At 40.1% G+C, this 20,691-nt stretch overlaps 3 protein-coding genes across 8 annotated transcripts in view; 1 reads left to right on the top strand and 2 right to left on the bottom strand.

Moving 5' to 3' along the window:
* Window positions 1-4,054: 4,054 nt before the first annotated feature.
* tnfsf14 (TNF superfamily member 14) lies at window positions 4,055-6,626 on the bottom strand. Its single transcript, XM_003441972.5, has 5 exons — window positions 6,397-6,626; window positions 6,026-6,237; window positions 4,830-4,863; window positions 4,668-4,742; window positions 4,055-4,523 (listed from the first exon to the last, which is right to left on the bottom strand). Exons 2-5 carry the CDS (start codon window positions 6,218-6,220, stop codon window positions 4,141-4,143), a joined length of 687 nt encoding a protein of 228 aa, XP_003442020.1. The 5' UTR covers window positions 6,221-6,237; window positions 6,397-6,626; the 3' UTR covers window positions 4,055-4,140.
* A 4,644-nt stretch (window positions 6,627-11,270) lies between these two features.
* On the top strand, window positions 11,271-15,097 carry LOC100710222 (transmembrane emp24 domain-containing protein 1). The gene is made up of 4 exons (XM_003442100.5): window positions 11,271-11,630; window positions 12,594-12,691; window positions 13,762-13,948; window positions 14,064-15,097. Exons 1-4 carry the CDS (start codon window positions 11,436-11,438, stop codon window positions 14,280-14,282), a joined length of 699 nt encoding a protein of 232 aa, XP_003442148.1. The 5' UTR covers window positions 11,271-11,435; the 3' UTR covers window positions 14,283-15,097.
* dnm2a (dynamin 2a) overlaps window positions 14,955-20,691 on the bottom strand; it is a 32,028-nt gene continuing 26,291 nt past the window's right edge. For 5 of the 6 annotated variants that reach the window (XM_019357847.2, XM_025906314.1, XM_019357848.2 and 2 more), the window contains 3 exons: window positions 19,267-19,490; window positions 18,871-19,134; window positions 16,033-18,548 (listed from right to left, as the gene is read on the bottom strand). In XM_019357847.2, coding sequence (XP_019213392.1) covers window positions 18,476-18,548; window positions 18,871-19,134; window positions 19,267-19,490 — 561 coding nt within the window. In that variant the 3' untranslated portion in view covers window positions 16,033-18,475. Of the gene's footprint in view, window positions 15,456-16,032; window positions 18,549-18,870; window positions 19,135-19,266; window positions 19,491-20,691 lie in introns of those variants that run through there. The other variant, XM_025906315.1, reaches the window with a different exon arrangement.

Raw genomic sequence — 20,691 nt, 5'->3', positions numbered from 1 at the left:
CAAGTTCAATGACTCAGATAGCAGAGGTGAAGCCTAACCCACACACACAGGTCAGTTACAGCTGTCTGTATCCACCATAATGCTGTTATGAATAAATTCACTATCCACACAATTCTAGACCATTTTTTGAACCAAGCTGTAAATATGGTGTTTTAAAGCTGCAAACTTGGGTATTTTAACGTAGTAGCCACTGGGGGCTACAGTCTCAGCACCACCTCCAATGTCTCAAGTGGCCACTAAAGGTATTGCGGTTAGTGTCTCCCCTTTTTCCCTTTCATTAAAACCATATACAGTATAAAAGATGGAGGTCACCCACTGATTTTGAGCTCCACATCTTGAAGCAACATTAGGATTTTTGAGATTCTTTGTCCCAAATTGATAATTTTTACTTAACTTCCTCCAAATCATTGACATGTATCCCATTTCTACAAGACTGCCCAAAGAAGCCCTACTATTAATTAATGCTTCAGTCTTAAATATGATCAGTATATCTATTATTGGGCTACACAAAACATCATTTAACCCATTAACTAATTATAGGCCAATCTTCAACCTGTTTTTTTTATCTCACAAATTCTTGAAAGAGTAGTTGTAAAACATTTAACTGATCATCTGCAGAGGAATGGTTTATTTAAAGAGTTTCGTGAGGTTTCAGAACTCATCGCTGTACACAAACAGCATAATTGAAGGTTATGAATGAATCATATCTATTTGTTTATGTAAAGGGAGAGTCCTCTTCACACACACTTCACACGCTAAGGTTAATTATGGAGTTCCGCAGGGTTCCGTGCTAGCCACTATCATTAAAAAGCAAAGGGTACATTTTCACTGCTATCCATATGACACCCAACTTTATCTATCCGTGAAGCCAGAATAACACTCACCAATTAGTTAATTGCAAGGACTTAAAGACATAAAGACCTGGATGACCTCTTATTTCCTGCTTCTAAATTACTGGTGTCTAACTGGATACTTAGAATGGCATTACCTTGGCCTCCAGTAAAACTGGAAGAAATCTTACGGTCATTTTACATCCTTCAGTGTGTATATTGAGCTAATATGTAGGACTGCTTTCTTGCATTTGTGCAATATCTCTAAAATTAGAAACATCTAATTTCAGAGTGATGTTAAAAAACTAGTTCATGCATTTGTTACTTCTTGGCTACTGTAATTCGTTAGGATGGGGCTCTCCTAAAAACTCCCTGAAAAGCCTTCAGTTGATCCAAAATGCTGCAGTAAAAGTACTGACAGGGACTAGAAAGAGAGATCATGATTCTCCATTATTTGCTGTTCTTCATTCATTCTCCTCCTATACCGGTTCTAGAATAATCAGGCCCTATCTTACCTTAAAGACCTCATAGTACCATATCACCCCAACAGAGCAGAGCACTTCAATCTCAGTCTCTTGGCTTACTTGTGGTTGCTAGGATATTTAAAAGAAGAATGGGAGGAAGAGCTTACAACTTTCAGGCCTCTCTTCTGTGAAACCAGCTCCCACGTTGAATTTTAGCAACATTTTAAGACTATTTTCAAGACTAAGGTTAAAACTTTCCTTTTTGATAAAACCTATAGTTAGGGCTGGATCAGGTGATCCTGGGTTCATCCTCAATTATGTTGCAATAGGCCTAAGTTCCTGGGTCATTCTCATGATGCAGTGTTACTTCAGCTCTTTTGTCCCGTCTCCCTGCCCTAACCTCCAATCCCTGACCCTCCCTGAGCCTGGTTCTGCCAGAGTTTTCTTCCTATTAAAAGGGAGTTTGTCATTCTCACTGTTGCCAGGTGCTCATAGCTGGTCCTTTGATTGTTGGTTTATTGGAAGCGTTTTAGTCAGGCTTCAGAACTCATCACTGTACAGACACAGCATTAGTGAAGGGTTGGTGTTTTCTCTGTGTTTTTGTAGGGTCTTTACCTCATGATATAAAGCAACTCAAAGTGATTATTGTTATGATTTGATACTAAATAACAAAAATATAATTGTTTTGCTCGCCTCTTTTTGAAGCCAGAAGGCACCTGATATAGATGAGGTACTAATTCTTCAGCTAACTAGCGTTAATATTGGTTAATTAGTATTGCACTGATAAAATACTAGACTTTTACTCAAGTGTCGACTTGTGGGGTGGCCTGTATCTCACAGACAGCTACAATATTAGTCAGATGATAGATTAAAAAACCACCAAGGGCACAAAAACTGATCCCTAACTCCAGTGGATGAGTTACAGTTCACCCCACTCAAAGTTTTAGAGTTGTTCTGAAGAGGGGGGAAAGCCCCCATAGAAGCCCAAACTGTTATTTGTACCAACACAAGGGGACAGCATTTAGCTGCGGACTGTTTGCTGTGCTCCTCTTTCAGTTTTGCTTTGCGTAAAAAATGTACTCTCCAAAAACTATGTCGTGTGATTTTAGCCAAAAAAAAGTTCCATTTAAGAGGCCATTTTTGCCTTATTTCAAAAGTTGTTTGTAAAAATCAACAGTGCTCAAGAGATCAATATCTCACACAGACCTGCTTTATAAATGGAAAATGATGATTTCATATACGGAAGTGTAAAGATTTTGGTTCATATCATAACCGGTGATAGAGTACTCTCAGCCCACACCAATTCTCTATACAAGTCATGCTTGGCCTCGAAACTACACAGCTGATACAGCTCACGCTGCTGTGCTACTGTCGTCTCTCACACTTCACAGGTCAGCCAGCGCTGGAAGATCATGACTCACACATGTGTTCTTAAAAGACCAGAAGACTTCAGAAAACATCTGAGAGGTAACCACTCATTCAGCTCATGGATAACTAAACTCTGGACTGGAGTTATACTTTCAGCTCTCAAGTGTGTTTTCCCAATTTGAGTAATCCATACTTGGCTGAGGGAAAATTAATTAGAGAAATCACTCAGCCTAACACCCACCCATATAAACACATACATGCACATACACATACACATTCACACACACACATGTTGCTTCATTTTCACCAGCCATTTCTCTCTGGGTCTGGGGTTGGAAAGTGAGTCAGCCAAGCGATCGGCTGCTATCACCCCCCTCCCCCCGGCAGCCCCCACTACCACTTCCTTTTCAGTTTACAAATATACAACTCTGTGGGTGTCTTCTTCGAACAGACATAGATGAAGGGAAAGTATAACAGTGACTGCATGGGACATACAAAAAAGGGAAAAAAAAAAAAGCTTCAAAGAGCTTCTCGTTCGCACAGACCTTGTCATGGTTGCACGTTGTGCTGAGATGTGACTTAAAGAGAAACTATGTAATCTACTGAATTAAAGTCAATAGAAAAGTAAGCCAACACTGAAGAGGCTGACATTTTTCACATCCACTTTAAACCTTTAACCCTTAAATAACGTTGCTGCAAGAATACATTCAGGTGAGAAGCAGCTGACATGATGACACTTTACTTTTTGGGCCATTGTGGTATTTAAAAAAAAAAGTTCCTCCTGTAACTGCCGTGTGGTTGGACTGAGTGGGCGACAACATTTTTTTAATACAGAGACCACTGAGGCTTTATCACGGTCTCACCTTTCACGGCAGGAAGTGAATACGCTTCCCTTACTGTGCATGAGTAACAAAAAAGACCAAACCAAACAGGTCTTTTAAATTATTATGTGTTTATTTCATTGCACTGTATGACTTAATGTATATAAATACAGAAAAATGAGCTTTTTTCTTTAATAATAAAAAAACAAATTCATAAATAGTGTGCAGTACGTGTTACAGCAAGTAGGAAAAAGAAAGGTTACAGTCTTATTTTTGATATTAGTATGAACACTCAGCAACAATCTGAAGTTCAATCTGTGAAATATATATATATATACATATATATATAACTGTTAGAAATCGTATTTTAACAATCAAAGTTTTGTTTTAAAGCAAATACACAAGCATATAAGCATATCAAATTTCCCTGTTATCCGACTGTCCGTTACACTTATAAAACAAGATTGAGAGTTACATCTGCAGAAACAAAGCTGGCAGCACAGCCCTGCCTTTTGCAACGTGCAAAGGCACAAAAAGGATTTGACACTTGCCTTCTTTGCGGTTATGGACCTGCTTTTTCATGTCAAAGAGAATCAAAAACCCCCGAGAGGACTTATAGGTTTTAACTTACTGTCATCTAGAGCCTTTGTGTGGCATTTATATCATATAAGCACCAAAGACATTCTCATAGGGTTTGTGGCGTACAATTTTTGCAGTGTCACTCACGTCCACAAAAATACGATCATTCTGATAAAGGTGAAACACTCCACCCAGGTAACTGTTGGACTGTGTTCTTTTTGAATGTGAAGAATATTTCCTGGACTGCAGGAGGGTGATATTCCCCGGATACTTGTCAGTATGCATGCTAATACGATGCTGGAATGTGTCGCTGTCTGAGAAGAAAACCTTGGAATAGACATAGTAATAACCCTCTTTCTGAATTTTAAGTTCTTTGTCTTCGTAGGTCATTTCATAGAGGAGAGGGTCTGCATTCATGCTCCATGCCATTTTGTTTTTTCCATGAGTTAAATCTTGTCCATCTGAAAAATATAAGAACAAATGTAATCATTCTAATAAAATAAAGTGGAAACATCACACTGTGAAGAGCAATATGCACTTAATTATGCATCTTGGTAATAACTGAAACATTATGTTTCTGGCAGTTAGGAAAATGCTGTTTTTACCTGTCAGATGTGCAACTGGTTTGGAGGGAAGAATATCATAACTGGGTTGTTTAGTGGGAGTTGTAACATCGGCACCTGTGAGTGGACGAAACATTATTTATCTAGTGTGGAATAAGTAAACGGAAGGTGCTCGTCATCTGTGAATAAAGTACTGAGACTCACCTCCGATGAGCTTAGAGATTGATTCTGAGTTGGTCTGCAACGAAAACAAAAGAGGGTTAATATTTTTTTAATGTGCATTTGCATTTTTGTGCGTGCACATGTAGATGCGTAGATGCAATAGCCACTTGTGGATAACAAAGTTGTGAAAACAGAAGTTTAACAACATTAAGATGTAATTGTAACAGGCATTGTTTTTTCTGCAGAGCATGGTAGGACAGAATAAAGTAGATTGCTATCATGATACAGGAAGTAGACCACTTCCTTTTCGCCATCATCCCTTGTTTGTACACTGTGCAAACACTTAAAAATGCCACTGCTGTTTTTCTGTTCTATAATGCGTGACAGCTACCCTAAGACAGTGCTTCAGTGCTGTACAGGAAACTGACTCTGTACATCCACCACCTCAGAAAGTATGTCTCCCCCCTCCCCACATGTACGTCATTGAAGTTGTCCGTAAATGAGCTGGACTTTAGAGTACTTCTCCATGTGTGCTTGGCCCTCTTCCCCATAATAGTGAAAAAAATTCATGATCAGCAGTTTTTACTAAAAATAAATTCAGCTCAGCAGAATTTCTATCACAAGAGCCCCTGTGTTTGCGTCACAAACCCTTCCAGATACCCAGACATACATATTGCATAAAGAATCACAGCAATAGGATCTTCTTCAGGTCACACTGTTATTCTATAGCACTGACTTTACTAAAAGAGAGCAGAGCATACAGTTTTTACACTTTGCCGTGCGTGTTTTATTAACGAGCCCTCATGGCGGAAATTTACATTTTTAATAACTTTCTCACATACAGCTCAAAGTAATCTACATTTTTTTTTACCTATTTATGCATCTACATGTTTAATTATGGCAATATCAATGATATAAAACAAAAACTCAAGTTTAAAGAAAATCAAGGCCTGCTGTGACCTTTAACCAAACACATTTCTGGTTACGAATACTTCTGATTGAGTGAAAGTGTTATTAAAATGACTGACAGAAAATATGTAGGAGAATACTGTGAAAAAGTACGAAAAGAAAACTGGAAGTGAGAACACTGTGGTAAACAGTGAATAAACTCTTACAATGAAAGCGAGATTCAGAGGCGTTGAAACAGATATTTAATGGAAAAAAGATGTACCGAGACAATGAGCTAATAATAAATCATAGGATGACACTGCAAAAGGTACTGAAATGGTGATACTTACATGTTCAGCCTGGTAGAGTCCATAGATGAAGCATGCTTCTATGACCATGCCGCACAGCGCCACGCTTACCAGCATGTAGAGCAGGATCTGAGCCACCCCGGTCTTTTTTCGCACCTGGATCAGCCTGGGGGGCACCGGAGGCCGTGTGGCATGGGTGTCCACCACACACACAGAGGGATATTTAATCTTCTCCATACTTTCTGGGGTTTTTTCTGTAAATGGAAAAGAATTCAGTGAGGCGCTCTCACTGAAGTAACTGCTGCTACTTCAGAAGGACAGTAAAGACAGAGAGACCTGAGAAACAGATAAGTGTGAAGAAGTTTCAGAATGGGTGGGCTTACTTCTGGTTAGTTCAAGTGGAGCAAACTTACCCGCAGTCAGAGACAGAAGTCTTGAGATGTATCACCAAAGCACCTTTGAGAGCTTCCAACGTGCACTTTAACAGCATGCACCCAATGGATACTCTGAGGTTATGTCACTCTTTCCAATGTATCGCATTTGAATTGTCACGGCAGAAGGAGACATTCAGTGAGTGGAAGACCCAGAGCAATGCATTTTGACCTCCCCATTCACACCCTCCCACTTCAGTGCAGCAGCAGCAGTGCAGCAATGTCTCCAGTCCCACTTCCTCCCTCGTTAACACTCTCTCTTCGGTCTGACAGTTGCAGTAACCGACCAAAGTTGTACACACATGTCCTTTGTCACTTTAAGCACATTTGTTAAAGACCCTAAAAGACTGAGGTCACAAGCCACCTTAAGTAATGGCTTTAAAATTTATATATTTTCTCCCACGACTTGATTATTTTACGAGAAAGTATTTTGAGGTTTAAACAGTATGCATATTCCATCCAGTCAGTGCTGGTAATATGTAGCACTGGTTAATATATTTTTTCATTATCTTCACTAGCGTCTAATTAGTAAACAGTTAGCATCCCACTGGTTAGCAGGAAAAAGTCGTTTAGCTCTACATGAGGGGGATAACAGTCATGGGGAAAAATATGTACACCCAATGCAATCTGTCAGACGCTTTCCCTACAGATAAACATTTTATACTTGAACACAGGGGAAATTCGCTTCTTCAAATCCATGTATTAATTTTAAAAATGTATAGGTGTAATTTTCTTCTGTGGAGTTCCTCCATATCCCCTCATATGTGTTTTGGATAACTGCCCACCAATATGTGACATAGTCTTTGCGTAAAATGCAAGAACATGTCATTTCAGTCTTGCCTTTGACTTAACTTTCCACTTCATTTCTTCTTTTTGCGTGATTAAGTCGTTCCTTGGTGTAAAGGGCCATCACTCTCTTAAAAGTCCACACAGCTTTGGCACAGATGGCCTCATGTTAAGCAGAATGCAGAATGAATTCAAAGCTGAATGGCAATGGCAGAGAGCCTTTATCCCCCAGGAATTCAAGCAACCACAAGAATAAAGTTTGCATCGGTATATTGCAAAGCTGTCTTTGGTTGGTCTGCTGTTAGTGCTGCTGAACAACTCTCTCCAGAGCACAATATTCCTAACGACCTGTAAGGTCATTGCAAACTGCTGCTTTGCTCTAAACTGCTGCAACGGTTTTGCAATGTAGGTCAAATGTGCAATCTCTGGTTGATTCTAGATGCATGCACTAACCCTCACACCTGACCTCCAGTTCCTGTAATGGCACTTTAGGGTTCTTGCATCAAACAGTTTGTTCTTGGGATAATGTGGTGGACTAGTTTTCAAGAAATTGGCATCACTTTTTAAAGATGATAATAATAATAAATTTATTTATAAAGCGCCTTTCAAGACACCCAAGGACAATGTACAATAGGATAAAACACATAATAGAACAATGACACAATGAAGAGCAATAAAACAAAAGCACAAGATAAAATTAACAAACAGTGGGTTCACAGTGAATATGCAGATTTGAACAGATGGGTTTTGAGTTGAGATTTAAACTGGGGGAGGGAACCAATGTTTCTTATATCTGGGGGTAGAGAGTTCCACAGCCTGGGAGCAGAGCAGCTAAAAGCTCTGCTTCCCATGGTGCTGAGGCGGAAGGAAGGCACAGAAAGCTGGACAGAAGAAGATCGAAGTGAGCGGGCAGAAAAGGTAGTGCTTAACAGGTCAGAAAGGTAAGGAGGTACGAGGTTATGGATGGCCTTGAAGGTGAGCGGAAGAAGTTTGTATATTATCCGGATTTTCACTGGGAGCCAGTGAAGTTCCTGAAGAACAGGGGTGATGTGCTGGTAGGAAGGGGTTCTGGTGATAATGCGAGCAGCAGAGTTCTGAACCAGTTGAAGCTTATGGAGGGATTTTGGGGGGAGACCATGCAAAAGAGAATTGCAGTAGTCAATACGGGAGGTAACAAGACTGTGGACAAGAATGGACGTAGACTGGGTGGAAAGAGAAGGACGTAATCTGTTAATGTTGCGTAGATGGAAATAGGCAGAACGGGTGAGATTATTGATGTGAGATTTATAGGAAAGTGAACTGTCTAGGATGACACCAAGGCTCTTAACCTGTGGAGAAGGGAAAACTGGAGTTATCGATAGTGAGTGAGAAATGGTTCGCCTTCAAAAGGTTGGATTTGGTGCCAATAAGGAGGATTTCAGTTTTATCCTCGTTGAGCTTTAGAAAATTAGAGCTACACCAGGATTTTAATTCGGATAGACATTCTGAAAGGGAAGAGTGTGGGAGGGAGGAATCAGGTCTGCAGGATAGATATAACTGGGTGTCTATACTTATTTTACCTAAAATAATTTAGGGATTCTTTTACATTCTTGCCAGTCTCATAGGTACAAACAACTATTTTTTCTGAAGGCCACACAAAGCTTTTTTTTTTAAAGAAAAAAAAAAGAAAAGATGTGGATTTAATAGTGGGATTTCTTTCAGTTATTTACCTACTTCAGTTTTTGTTAAAGGTCATTAGAAGCACCCACTCCACCCTCCCACTCCACCACCCACCCTTAGGGGGTGGAGTGGGTGTAGATGAGTGTCAGGGATGATTCTTGACAATGGAAGGGAAGGTTTACAAGATGGTAGTGAGACCTGCTATGACAGAGTTAGAGAGGCAGGGCTGAGATGGTTTGGACGTGTGGAGAGAAGGGATAGTGGATATAGTGGATAAAGGGCATTGAAAGTGGAACAGAGGAAGGCCACAGAGAAGCTCCATGGATGGAATGAACTGAGCACATTAAATGTATCAATATGAACCATTTAGAAAATCCAAGAAGGTTAAAACTCAGTTTTAATGAGATGTACTTTGTCACTGAGGCTTCAGTAGGTGAGGGGCTGGCCGATTTCACATTCTGATGAGAAAAAATGTGATGGACATGCGGGGAAAGACATTTTACCAGCTGAGTGCTGAAAAGGATTCCCGACCTTTGACCTTGTAGTGGACTATACTCGTAAATATAACAAAAGTATAAGATTACTGTTAAATACTGTCACTAATACAATTCCAGCATGTCCTACAACCCAACAAATACCATCACCATCATAAAATACATCCTCAATTAGATTTAACAACATTTCTTGTAAGAAAATGGCAGATGGAATAAGCATAGAGCCGAGGCGACTGTTTGGAGAAGCCCTCCGAGATGACTGATGGAGGCTCCCTGATCAGGCAGATCCCCATAAATTAATGAGAAGCCTGAGAAATGAGAAATGAGAAAGGGGAAGGAAGCGTGGGGTACATACTTTCAATAAAACTTCTGTTTAAGCATGTTCCAGTGATCTACCAGCTACTTGGATTGTATTAGCATATTAGTGTATGAGCTTATCACATCCTTCTAATGTAATGCATGTGAAGTGGTTCTGAAATATGCTAATAATGGACAATATGATGAAGTGGTTTCCATTTGATCTTTCTAAACACCTGCTTAGGAATACATGATTAATGATGATTTAATGTGTACATGATGCAATGAAAGTGAGAGACTAACTATGCAAGGTGAGTCATAGGATGAAAATATATATATGATGACAAAAGTATGACAAACAGAAACAAAATATAGCACAGAGCACTATAGAGGAAGAGAACATTAATTTGAACTTCCTTTAATGCTGTTTGTCTGCTGACTCAAGGGGACCTAAGGCAGTTTAATTAATTCCTAATAGCAGTGGTAAATTTCCTTTATTTGTCATATCTTTTTCACATCTTCACTTTGAGTGTTTCTTGAGAGAGACTGGCAGGGGGAACAAGCACAGATCTAGGCCTGAGACTGTGGTTTAGGGAAGGCCTCGGTGAGGACTGGTGGCAGATCCCCATCTACTAATGAGAGGCATGAGAACTAAGAAAGAAGAGGGAAGGTTGGACAAGAAAATGAGAAAATGAGCCTGTAGTGCGAGAAAGCATATATAGCCATGGAACCGGGAGGGATATCGGTGTGATGTGGTCCCTTTCCTGAAGTTCAGTAACTCAGTAATTACTGATTAATTACTAAAGTATCAACAGGTAGTGATGGCTTATAGGCGAGAAGATTACCCAAGTCGGAAAATAATGAGCATTTCATACTAAGATTTAATTACTCACTCTGAAAATAGAGAAGTTAACGTTCTCACATAAACATGGAACTGTTTTTTAGTCACATTCACAACAGTATTACATAATTTTCCTTTCCTTATCTCATTATTAAATTGTGAGAAGTGTCTGTTCAGTCTGTAGGCCTCCAGTGATTTGTAAACTGGCACTTGCTCTGTGGTTTTGGGTTTCATTGATTTGTTTTGGGGTTTTCTTCTTCTGTATATCAAGAATAAAATACTAAAGTGACAGAGAAATCACATCGCATGGTCTCTAGCCTGTAAATAAATGGTCTTCCATTGAAACACCATTCAATGGAAATCACTCAGCAACATTTTCTGTGAACACTGAGCTCAGCAATCATGAACCCAGTCTCCACAAACTCAAGGCTTTATGATACAACGTATATTTATTTATTCATGAAGTTATCATAAATCATGTTTGTTGTGTTTTTTAATATCAAGCCTGGTTTCTATTCTTTTTTTTTTATCTTATCAACAGCTCCACCTAAAGGAAAATGTCAGGTAGTTCGCCTACAACGTTAGTGATCTTACGCGTGTACAAACCAGAAAATTAAGAGAAAGGGGAAATGAAATATGCGAAACATAGCACTTTTGTCTTCGAAGAAATTTTGTAGAATTTTTAGGGTTTTTTTACCTTTTTATTTATTTATTTTTTTTTACCAATTACTTCATGTCAGCTTTGTCAGCTCTGCTGTTCAGACCGCAAAGCGCTATTGGTCGCAACGGTGGCTCCACTCATTGAGCTTTTAAGGAAACCGGTGCTATCTATTGGCTATTCTCCAACTGTCAGAGTGCGAGTAAGCAATTAGAGATATGCAGAAAACTGTGTAGCAAATGTGTAACAAGTGGCTCTTAGTTGGTGAAAGTAGAATAAATGGACTATGCACTGCCACCAAAGCATGATGACTGCGTCTGCACAGCTCTGTTTGCTGGCATATTTAACTCTGACTTTGGGGTTGACTTTGGGTTTGGGCCCAAACAAAAACATGGGGTTTACGTTCCTCTTACCAGCTGGAAGCACAGAGTGTTTTTACCAAAAGACGGCAATGAACGACAGCATGGAAGTTGAATACCAGGTGAGTGGAAACTTCTCTCTTGTGCGTCTCTTTGGTGTTTGTCTGTACACGTACAGAGTTTATTCTGATGTTTGCTTTAGCCGGAAAAAGTTGGTGTATAATATGTAACTCAAAAACAAGAAAACGTGTTGGACTTTGGCACTGCATAGAGAGAGATAACAAAACCACTGGTGCTGCAGAAGCCATAACACAGGGGGAGGGGGGGGGCAAAATAACCCACAAAATGATTCATCTACCTCTATGCATTACCTCCCCACCACACACACACACAATGCATAAATCCAAAGGAACTTTCATTTCAAAAGTTCAACATAACCTTGCTTAACTTCCTATAATCAGACCACAGTTAGTATCGCGGTCACTCTGTTATGGCAATCTCTTCGCAGCTGCGGGGCTGTGGTGGTGTGCTGGTTCTGAGTCATGACTCTTTATGTCTCCGTGTAGCATTGGAAACCTAAGCCACAATTATTAAACATCATAACTACACCTTCAGTATCCTTACGTTCCACTCCTGCTTCAGAAGTAAAAATCTGACAAAATCCTTTTTTTCTTCTTCTTTTTTTCAGTCAGTCACTGATAAAATTCATCAATTTCCTGTGTAGCAAATCAATGTAGAAAATCATCAGTTTCCTACCTTGGGTGTTAAACTTGTCTGACCCTGTGCTTTTCATTAACTAGTGGTTTATTTAGGTGTTGAAATAAAGACTTTTAACTGCTGAGAACTGTGTGGCTAGAACTCAGACAGTGGGATTGCACGTGAGCTAGGTTGTCGCTCAGGCTACTATCAGGGTTCTAATTTGAATTTCAGGCAGCTGTTGCAAATGAACCTGTAAAGTAGTAGAGAAGCTTTACATGTAAGCTGCATGTCTGGGATGAAAAGAAAGGAGCTGTGTTAGTGAATTCTGTGTGATTGTGACTTCAAACCTTTGCAATTACTGACTTCAATCCCTGTTTTTGTTACAGGTGATAGCAGGGTCAGGTCTGGATGTTGGGTTTATCCTCCTCTCACCCACCGGACATCGGCTAGTCTCCGACTTCAGGAGGTCTGATGGTATCCACACGTGGGTATCTGTTCAGTCTGAGATCACCTGTCTCTCTTGCTCTTTAGTATTTGCATTAAAAAGTAGTTAAACAGATGTGCCTAAAGAATGACTCACCAGCTACTTCATTAGATGCACCTGTTCAAGTTCTTTTTAATGCAAATATTTAATCAGCTAATCACAGGGCAGTAAATGAATGTATTTAGGCATCTAGGTATGCTCAAGGTGACCTGCTGAAGTTCAAAGTAAGCATCAAAATGGGGTCGAAAAGCAATTCAAGTGACCTTGAATGCAACACTGTTGTTGTTCCCAGATGGGCTGGTCTGAGTATTTCAAAAACAGCTGATCTGCTGTGATTTTTGCTTCATTTCAATTCAGTTCTGTTTATATAAGCCCTCCACAACCACTGTCATGTCAAGGTGCTTTATATTGTAGGCTACAAACCCTAAAATAATAAACAAACAAAAAAAAAAAGCATGGAAAAAACCCCATAAACATAAAACCATCTTTAGGGTTTACAGAACATAATGTAGCCTTCTTCTGATGGCTGCTTCTAGCAGGATAATGTGCCATGTCACAAAGCTCTCGAACTGGTTTCTTGAATATGAAAATCAGGTCATGGTTCTCAAATAGCCTCCACAGTCACTAGATCTCAGTCTAATAGAGCACCTTTGTGATGTGGTGAAACACAAGATTCACATCATGAATGTGACAAATGACAAATCTGCTGCAACTGTGTGATGCTATCATTTTAATATGGACCAAAATCTCAGAGGATTGTTTACAGCGTCTTGTTGAGTCTGTGCCTTAAAGGTCAATCATTCTGAAGGCGCCTGTTGTGATTTTTGCTATATAAAACTGAACTGAATTAAAGGGAAGAAGGGGTTATAAAGTCTACCTAATAACGTACATTTTAGTGGACGTTGCGTTTTCAGTAGGAGAAATGTTTCATCACAGTTTTTCCCACTGAAGATGCAACGTCCAGGTAAACTCTTTCTTACCTGGATGATTGAACGTGTATCAAGACATATACAATGTGGGAGATTCATATCAATCAGCCACCTGTATTCATAATGTTCTTTTTCCTGTAGGGTGGATCCCACAGTTGATGGAGACTACAGGTTATGTTTTGACAACAACTTCAGTAAAATGTCAGAGAAGATGGTGTTTTTTGAGGTGGTCATTAATAGTCTGAACAGCAAAAACGGAGGCCAAGATGACTGGTTAGACACTGTAATGTCAGACAGCATGGTGGACTACAAAATGGAAGACATCAGGGTGAGAGCACAAAATAAAATTATACATCTCCTGGATCTAAATTTAGTCTCCAACTGGTTATCATATCAGCGCCATTCTTTTAAATCCACTTAATGTCTTTTTTGTCCCCCTCCAGGCGAGAATGGACTCTGTGCACCGGCACCTGGAGAAAAGCCATCAAGTCCAGGCCATGCTGAGGGCATTTGAGGCAAGGGACCGCTACCTTCTGGAGGACAACTTGTGGCGAGTGTCCTTTTGGTCCTGCGTAAACCTGTCAGTCATGCTCACTGTTGCTGTCGTTCAAATTTACACCCTCCGACGCCTCTTTGTCAACACCAAGCAGGTCCGAACATAACAAAACCATCCTTACCTCCATCGACGAAAGACTAGCAGAAAACACTCAACTGACATGGCCTCGGGAGCTGAATTTAAAGGAATAGTTTACATCATTTTAAAAAGCTGGTTTTTGCACTGGATTTTTTTTGTAATTGTCAAAAACTGTTCCCTTTGATGGATTGTGGAAACCGCTTCCTGCTTTTGCGTCATCCCTGAAATCACATTTATAGCACAATAGTGGATGCCTGTGGCACTGGTATTTTTTAAAAGTTTCATTAGGGAAGCTACAAAGTCAGCTCTTCTCTCTTGAAAGTTTATTGAATTACAAATGCTACATTTGGCACGGACATTTAAAAACTAAGATTATCAAACCACCAAAAAACTAATTATCAGATACCTCACCTCATGAAAGCGCATAATGAAGCTTTTTCAAAGCTTTAAAAAATAAAACGGATGCAAAATAATAACTGTAATAAAAAAAAATATTTACAATCACAAAAAGTCCCTGATTAGATTTAGTATACGACAGTTAAATATTACACAAAACAATAACAGTCAGGTAGCTGGGAAAAAGGCATCAGAGTCACTTGTTTCATTCAATTGCACTTTGTGGTACTAAAGGTAGAGAAGTCAGTAAAGCCAGGTGTATATTTCTATAACTGTGAGCAGTTAAAGACTCTGCCATGAATTATTTTATTGTGGTAATGCCCCACCACGTGAAAGGCATTTTCTCCTTTTCATCACCGAGCAGATGCATGAAAAATTATAATACAATTCTCCTGCTGCACTTTGCCTTTGTGAGTTGGCACCATGTCTGGTAATCTAGAACTGAAATGATACAAAACAAATGCTCTAAGGTCTTCTGGGGGATTGGGAACAGAGAACTGAAAGTACATCATGAGATTTCAAACCATTTCAGCTTTTTGTGCCCACAATCATTAGCGTAATTTATCCCAAAGAAAGAAAGAAAGAAAACCCTGAACCATGCCTCTCACTTTGAATTCTTCAGTTAGGCTGACTGTCGGATATCAAATGCAGGACTGTAACAGCTTTATTGGGAGTGCCTCTTTGTTTTGATGAAGTGAAATTAAAATGTGCTCTTCTGTTCCCATCGTCGTCATTGATTGGAGTCATTTCACATCCACTGCGGAGCGGTCAAGGTCACTGCTGGTTTCGACGAGGGGCCGGGCGCCTGTTCAGGAACAACTGACATTAATCTCTTGGTGACACGCAGTAAAGAATTGCCGTTGACATGTTAACCCTTCAGGATCCAGTTATCAGAACAGTGAGGACATTTGTACTGTGGCAGGCGCCAGCTGAGGGATAGACGGACCTTTTGTTTAAGCAAAGGGAAATACTAGGGAAGTGCATTTTACATTTGAATTTTAAATACTGCCCGGAAAAATCTAAATACTAAAAACAACTTTTAATCTTTCATTGGTGTAAAAAATGTATGATTATATTTCAATTTAGTGTTGCAAGAGAAAATCTGAGAAGCTGTTATTGGAAGGTGATTTGGCCCACAGAGAAACAATGATTAAAGGCTAATGTTGCGACGATGTAGTGTGTTCCTGCTCATCACCACAGGATTTGTCAAGATGCATCTCTGCAGGCTGCTAAGTAGAAGGTTGCCATAGGAATATGGGCTTGTTTTAGCCTGAGAGAGAGAGAGCAAAAGCAAAGGGAAAGGAGAGGACCACCAGGAAATGCTCTACATATTATCTGAGAGAAAGAGAGAAGACCACACAAGACACAAAGAGACACCAACCACCAGAGCCAGTCCCTTTATTGTACACAACACCTCTTTATTTACTCGCCTTTCTAAATCAGTTCATATTGTTTATTCAAATCAATTAATTGCTACAGAGGCACTTGACAAGGTTTGAAGAAAAAAAAAATGTTTGCAGGTTGTTTTCCAACCCCCGTCTTCCAGATCCGAGAGGAGTTGGGTTCGAAGAAAGATGGGTACGTCCGTTAGGGAGAAAGGCAGTTTGCTCACAGCCTACTATGTGACAAGCCATTTACAGGTTAGCCTTTTCAAGGGCAGGTCTAAGTGACAAGCACAGAGATTTATACAAACTCTAGACCAATGAATATCTGTTTTGGTTGTTTAAAATTTGTGTACCATGGGGAGTGTGGAAGATCCATTATTAAAGATCTTCAGTATAAATACCGGATAGGAATATTTTAATCTTCCCGGTGCTGTCACTGAAAGCCAGACCTTGAGAAAGGAAGAAAAGGCACATTTTGTCTCAAGAGCCAGTGGTTTGGGATCTTGCTGCATTTTTTTTTTTTTTTAAACAGCTTTTTTGATTTGTCAGTCTGGCTAAATTAATTATCTTTCCTCGATGCAGACTACCATCTTAGGGAGCTTCTCTTGACAGGATGTGCCTTTGTAAACCACAAATCCCAGCACCTGCTCACCACTACTGATCAAACCAAAAAACAGAAAACGAGTGCCCAATGTAACTCCCAATTTCCCCTTAAAGACTTAAAAATATATATATATATATATATATATATATTTTATTATGGTCAAATACGTTCAAAGAGCAATCAAAAGATCATCAGCAAATAATCACAGCTGAACCAAGTGCACGTCCAAGTTTAGACAATAATCCCTGTAGCAAAACCCTAAATAACAGTCCAGGCGAAGCTGGGGGGCTCAGTTGAACATACCTGTACAGAGATGATACAATTGCTACCAAAGCATCAAAAGAAATGGAAAAAAAAAAAAAAAAAGCCCAGATTTTAAATAAAGCACAATGAAATAATCTCCTTTTCTGCCTTTATTGAAGTCTAATCTATGAAATAAGCGTTTTAATTTGATGACTACCGTTGTATTTTGACATTTTGGGCTTGGATTATGATCGATAGCATGCTTTGTCATATACCCTATAATAAAATGAGAGATAAGCCAACTCCCCCAGTATAGGCCAGCTATATACAAGATGGTTTTATGCATGGAAGCATAAGTGAGAGAAAATTTCCTTGAAAATTAAGCCCAGACAGAGACGTGACATCTGATCTATGCTTAATACCACCTTTACACTCTGAATCACAGATCTGTCCACACACCCCTCAGCTTCATCAAGCTTTATCCTCTCTGAGAGAAAACTGTACCATGTGCGCCGTTCTATTTGAATCAGCTAATCCAGGAATTAACTCTCCTCCAAGGCTGTAGGCCTCACTGAGGTATGACTGAGACTAGAAGGATTAAAATTCAAGACGTGATCATCTCCAAATTAGTGGAGAAAGCTTCCCAGAAAGTGCAGACAGCATCCATCCCACCCACCCCCTCCCCCCGCCAGGACTTTTGTGCATAGTGTTATGGTAACAAGCTACAGCATCCCTGCTATGAGTGGCTTAATGTAAGGCTAGGTGGTTAGAAGTGCTTGGATTATAACGGTCAATGAATAACATCATTTCATTGAGGAAAATAATAGTTGACACAGGAACCGAAGCTATTTCTCTCAGTCTCAAACAACCCTGCTCTGTATCTTTTTTTTTTTTTCCTTTGTTTTTACACTCGGTTGAGATTAAGATTTCATTTTAAAGCTACATGTATAACTGTCATTTAAAAAGGACAAATTCACCCAAATAAAACAACACAAGGGAAGGAAAAAAAACAAAACAGTGATAATAAGCCATTGTTTTTCCAATATGAAATCAGGAGACCCGAGAGAACAGCTGGTTATGGGTGTATATTACAAAGTCAAACCTAGACTTGAACGTCCGGGCTTATTTTGAAGGGGAAAAAAAAAAAAAGTGGGGGGAGGGGAGAGAAAAACCCAGCCTGTACCAGTTAATAACTTAATAAATGTACTTCTGCTGAGAACCTTGCCAGGAAATAAACTGTAGAGGAAATTAACCAGTTATTACATTTAAAAAATATTGAATCTGACACATCATCTCCTAATGACAGAAGCTGAATGCATCTCACAGATGAGCCGTTTTTTTCTTTCCTCTTTTAGAGCAGTCAAATGCAATATTCAAGTGGTTAAGGGCTTGCTTTCTTTCCTGCGCACTTATAAACACATTATTAGCAGCTTATTAACATTGCTTGAACAGACATCAATGCGGCTGGATGATGCATGTTATGCACTACTATCAGTCAGCCCCTCCCCTTGAGCCCCCGCCCCTGCCTATAGTGTGCAGATACACACATCCACACACAAATACACACACACTTAGGTGGACTTGGCCACAGGTCTAGTCTAGCAGGGAGGGCTCAGCAGGGCGAATAATGGTGGGCCGGTGAGAAGGAGCACCAGGGGGTCTTCGGCTGTAACGAGGAGAGAAAAACCAGGACAAGAAGTGAGATGTGCTCTCAAAGAGGCAGTGAAGAAACCAAACTTCCCAAACAGAAGTAGAAGAGAGAGAAGAACGGAAGAAGAGTGACAAAGAGAAAACTGAGACTCAGGAAAGAATGACGCATACAGAAATAATAGGTATGTATACAGACGACAGACAAACCACAAACCATGCCTGGAACTCTCGAAAGAAAGACGATGATGTGACGTCAAAGACAAACTGTTACAGAGTCTGTGAGACAAAAATCACAGTAAACACCTTCAACACATTGCTGGTTACATCATAAAACGTACCTGGGAATATTGGGAGGGACACGAGCAGGCCGGGAGGGGATCTGCGGGGGTGCACTGAAGGGATCCTGACTGCTATTGAAGGCATTGATGGGTGGGCCTGGGCGGGAGGGGATTGGGGGTGCACCAAAGGCTGGAGAGGGATTGAGTGGTGCTCCAAAGGCAGGGGAAGGGTTCAAGGGAGGTCCTGGTGTTGGTCCCCTCACAGCAGGTGGACGGCTGGGGGGTTGGGATGACGTAGGAGGTGGCCTGCGCTGAGAGGTGGGACTGAGAAAAGAAAGTTTAGTGCATGAGAAAAGGAAAGGAAAATGAAAACCAACACAAAGATCACATGAATTCTCCAGTGTGATTAGAGAAAGTGCGTTTCAACTATTACATTCACAGCCCGTTAACCCTCACCTGGCTTCCTGCATCCAGCCGTCATTTACAGGTGGTGGTACTGGGGTGGAGATTGTGTTGGCACTGATATCGCCAATAATGACCAGTGCTTCCTTGAGTGCATGATACATGCGCAGCATTTCGTCTCTACGCTGGGCCTGGTCAGCCGACTCCTCCATGAGGCTGTTCTGATCCCCAGATGAATAGAGGTAGGCCAGAAGCTCTGAGTGGATGAAGTCCTTCGCCTATAAACAAGACATGTTAATCAAGATAGATTTTTAGATATGGAGCAGGAAAATGGCGGTAGTATGTGGTTCCAATTAATAAGATATTATGGGGTTAATACTTACTCATAAAAGAAAAATACGCATAGATCTGTGACCAAAAATATTTTAAAGTCTTGGCAAAGGAGCTGTTTACTAGACAGTTGTGTAGGAGTTTGTTATAAGTGTGTGTATGTGTAGTTGCTGGACTGCTAGAAAATGCCAAAGTAGGCTCACTAAAATAATAAATCAGAATAAATGGACAGTGGGCAAGTTACTGTGAGGATGCCTCATAAATTCTCTTAATTGCTTCAGGTTTAGGAACTTGTGTCAAAATAAAATGCACAACTAATGCTAATAACAAAAAACAAGAAAACTAAAAACTGTTCTCCATAGTTCTACAGTAAATACACTATCTTGGTACTGTAAGTACAATTAAAAGCTTGTTTTAAGAAAGATAACGATCAACAGAACTAGTAAAAAAACATGCTACATCCTCCCACAGTTCACAGAAACACACCTTGCATACGTAGGAGGGATACTGTGTAGAAGTGCAATATTTTAGGACATGCAGAGTGCTGCAATAGTACATGCTCTTATTTAAAGTTTAGGTTGAGATACAGCTACTGTTGGCATTTTTCACAGGACATATCCTCACAATTAGGATCCGCTTTGACCAGCAACTGCGCTTGAATGTATTCTGCACTGTATGAAGTGGCTGTCATAGAGAATCTGCAGAAAAGAAGCCAATTAAGCTCTAAGTGAAATACAGTGCAGTGTTGCAGTAATAGACCCAGAACATGCAGACACTGTTGGGATATATATTCTTCTCATATTGTATTTCTGATGGTTGAATAGTGCTGGAAAACGCCACACCATACGCCATACAGAGTATGGGTGTGAGCATCAACTGTTTTCTGCAACTATCAATCGATTGAACCCATTTCATGGTGCAACTGCATAACTTTGTAACTTAAATATGCATGTCACTTCACACAGTATGGCCCACCACAACATGATCACTGCTCCGTCAGAGAAATTGCACACTGCTATGCCCAACTTATAAACACAAGCCCCTCCCCCCAAAAGAAATTTTCCAATGTGATTGGATAACTATACTCTACTTCTAGCATATTTCGAGTCTAGTCAATTACTTTGGTCTGGTGATGAGAACTGCTGAACT

Source organism: Oreochromis niloticus, linkage group LG4, assembly GCF_001858045.2.
Source record: "Oreochromis niloticus isolate F11D_XX linkage group LG4, O_niloticus_UMD_NMBU, whole genome shotgun sequence".
Taxonomy (NCBI): Eukaryota; Metazoa; Chordata; class Actinopteri; order Cichliformes; family Cichlidae; genus Oreochromis; species Oreochromis niloticus.
This window is presented reverse-complemented; position numbering and strand designations above follow the sequence as displayed.

What these genes read in the sequence shown, in the direction of transcription:
- tnfsf14 (XM_003441972.5), bottom strand. Translation starts at nt 6,220, where the DNA reads ATGGAGAAGATTAAATATCCCTCTGTGTGTGTGGTGGACACCCATGCC. An exon ending in GACTCTACCAGGCTGAACAT is followed by an intron (nt 4,864 to 6,025) that starts GTAAGTATCACC and finishes TTTTCGTTGCAG; the next exon opens with ACCAACTCAGAATCAATCTC. An exon ending in AATCTCTAAGCTCATCGGAG is followed by an intron (nt 4,743 to 4,829) that starts GTGAGTCTCAGT and finishes GTCCACTCACAG; the next exon opens with GTGCCGATGTTACAACTCCC.
- LOC100710222 (XM_003442100.5), top strand. Translation starts at nt 11,436, where the DNA reads ATGCACTGCCACCAAAGCATGATGACTGCGTCTGCACAGCTCTGTTTG. An exon ending in AGGTCTGATGGTATCCACAC is followed by an intron (nt 12,692 to 13,761) that starts GTGGGTATCTGT and finishes TTTTTCCTGTAG; the next exon opens with GGTGGATCCCACAGTTGATG. An exon ending in ACAAAATGGAAGACATCAGG is followed by an intron (nt 13,949 to 14,063) that starts GTGAGAGCACAA and finishes GTCCCCCTCCAG; the next exon opens with GCGAGAATGGACTCTGTGCA.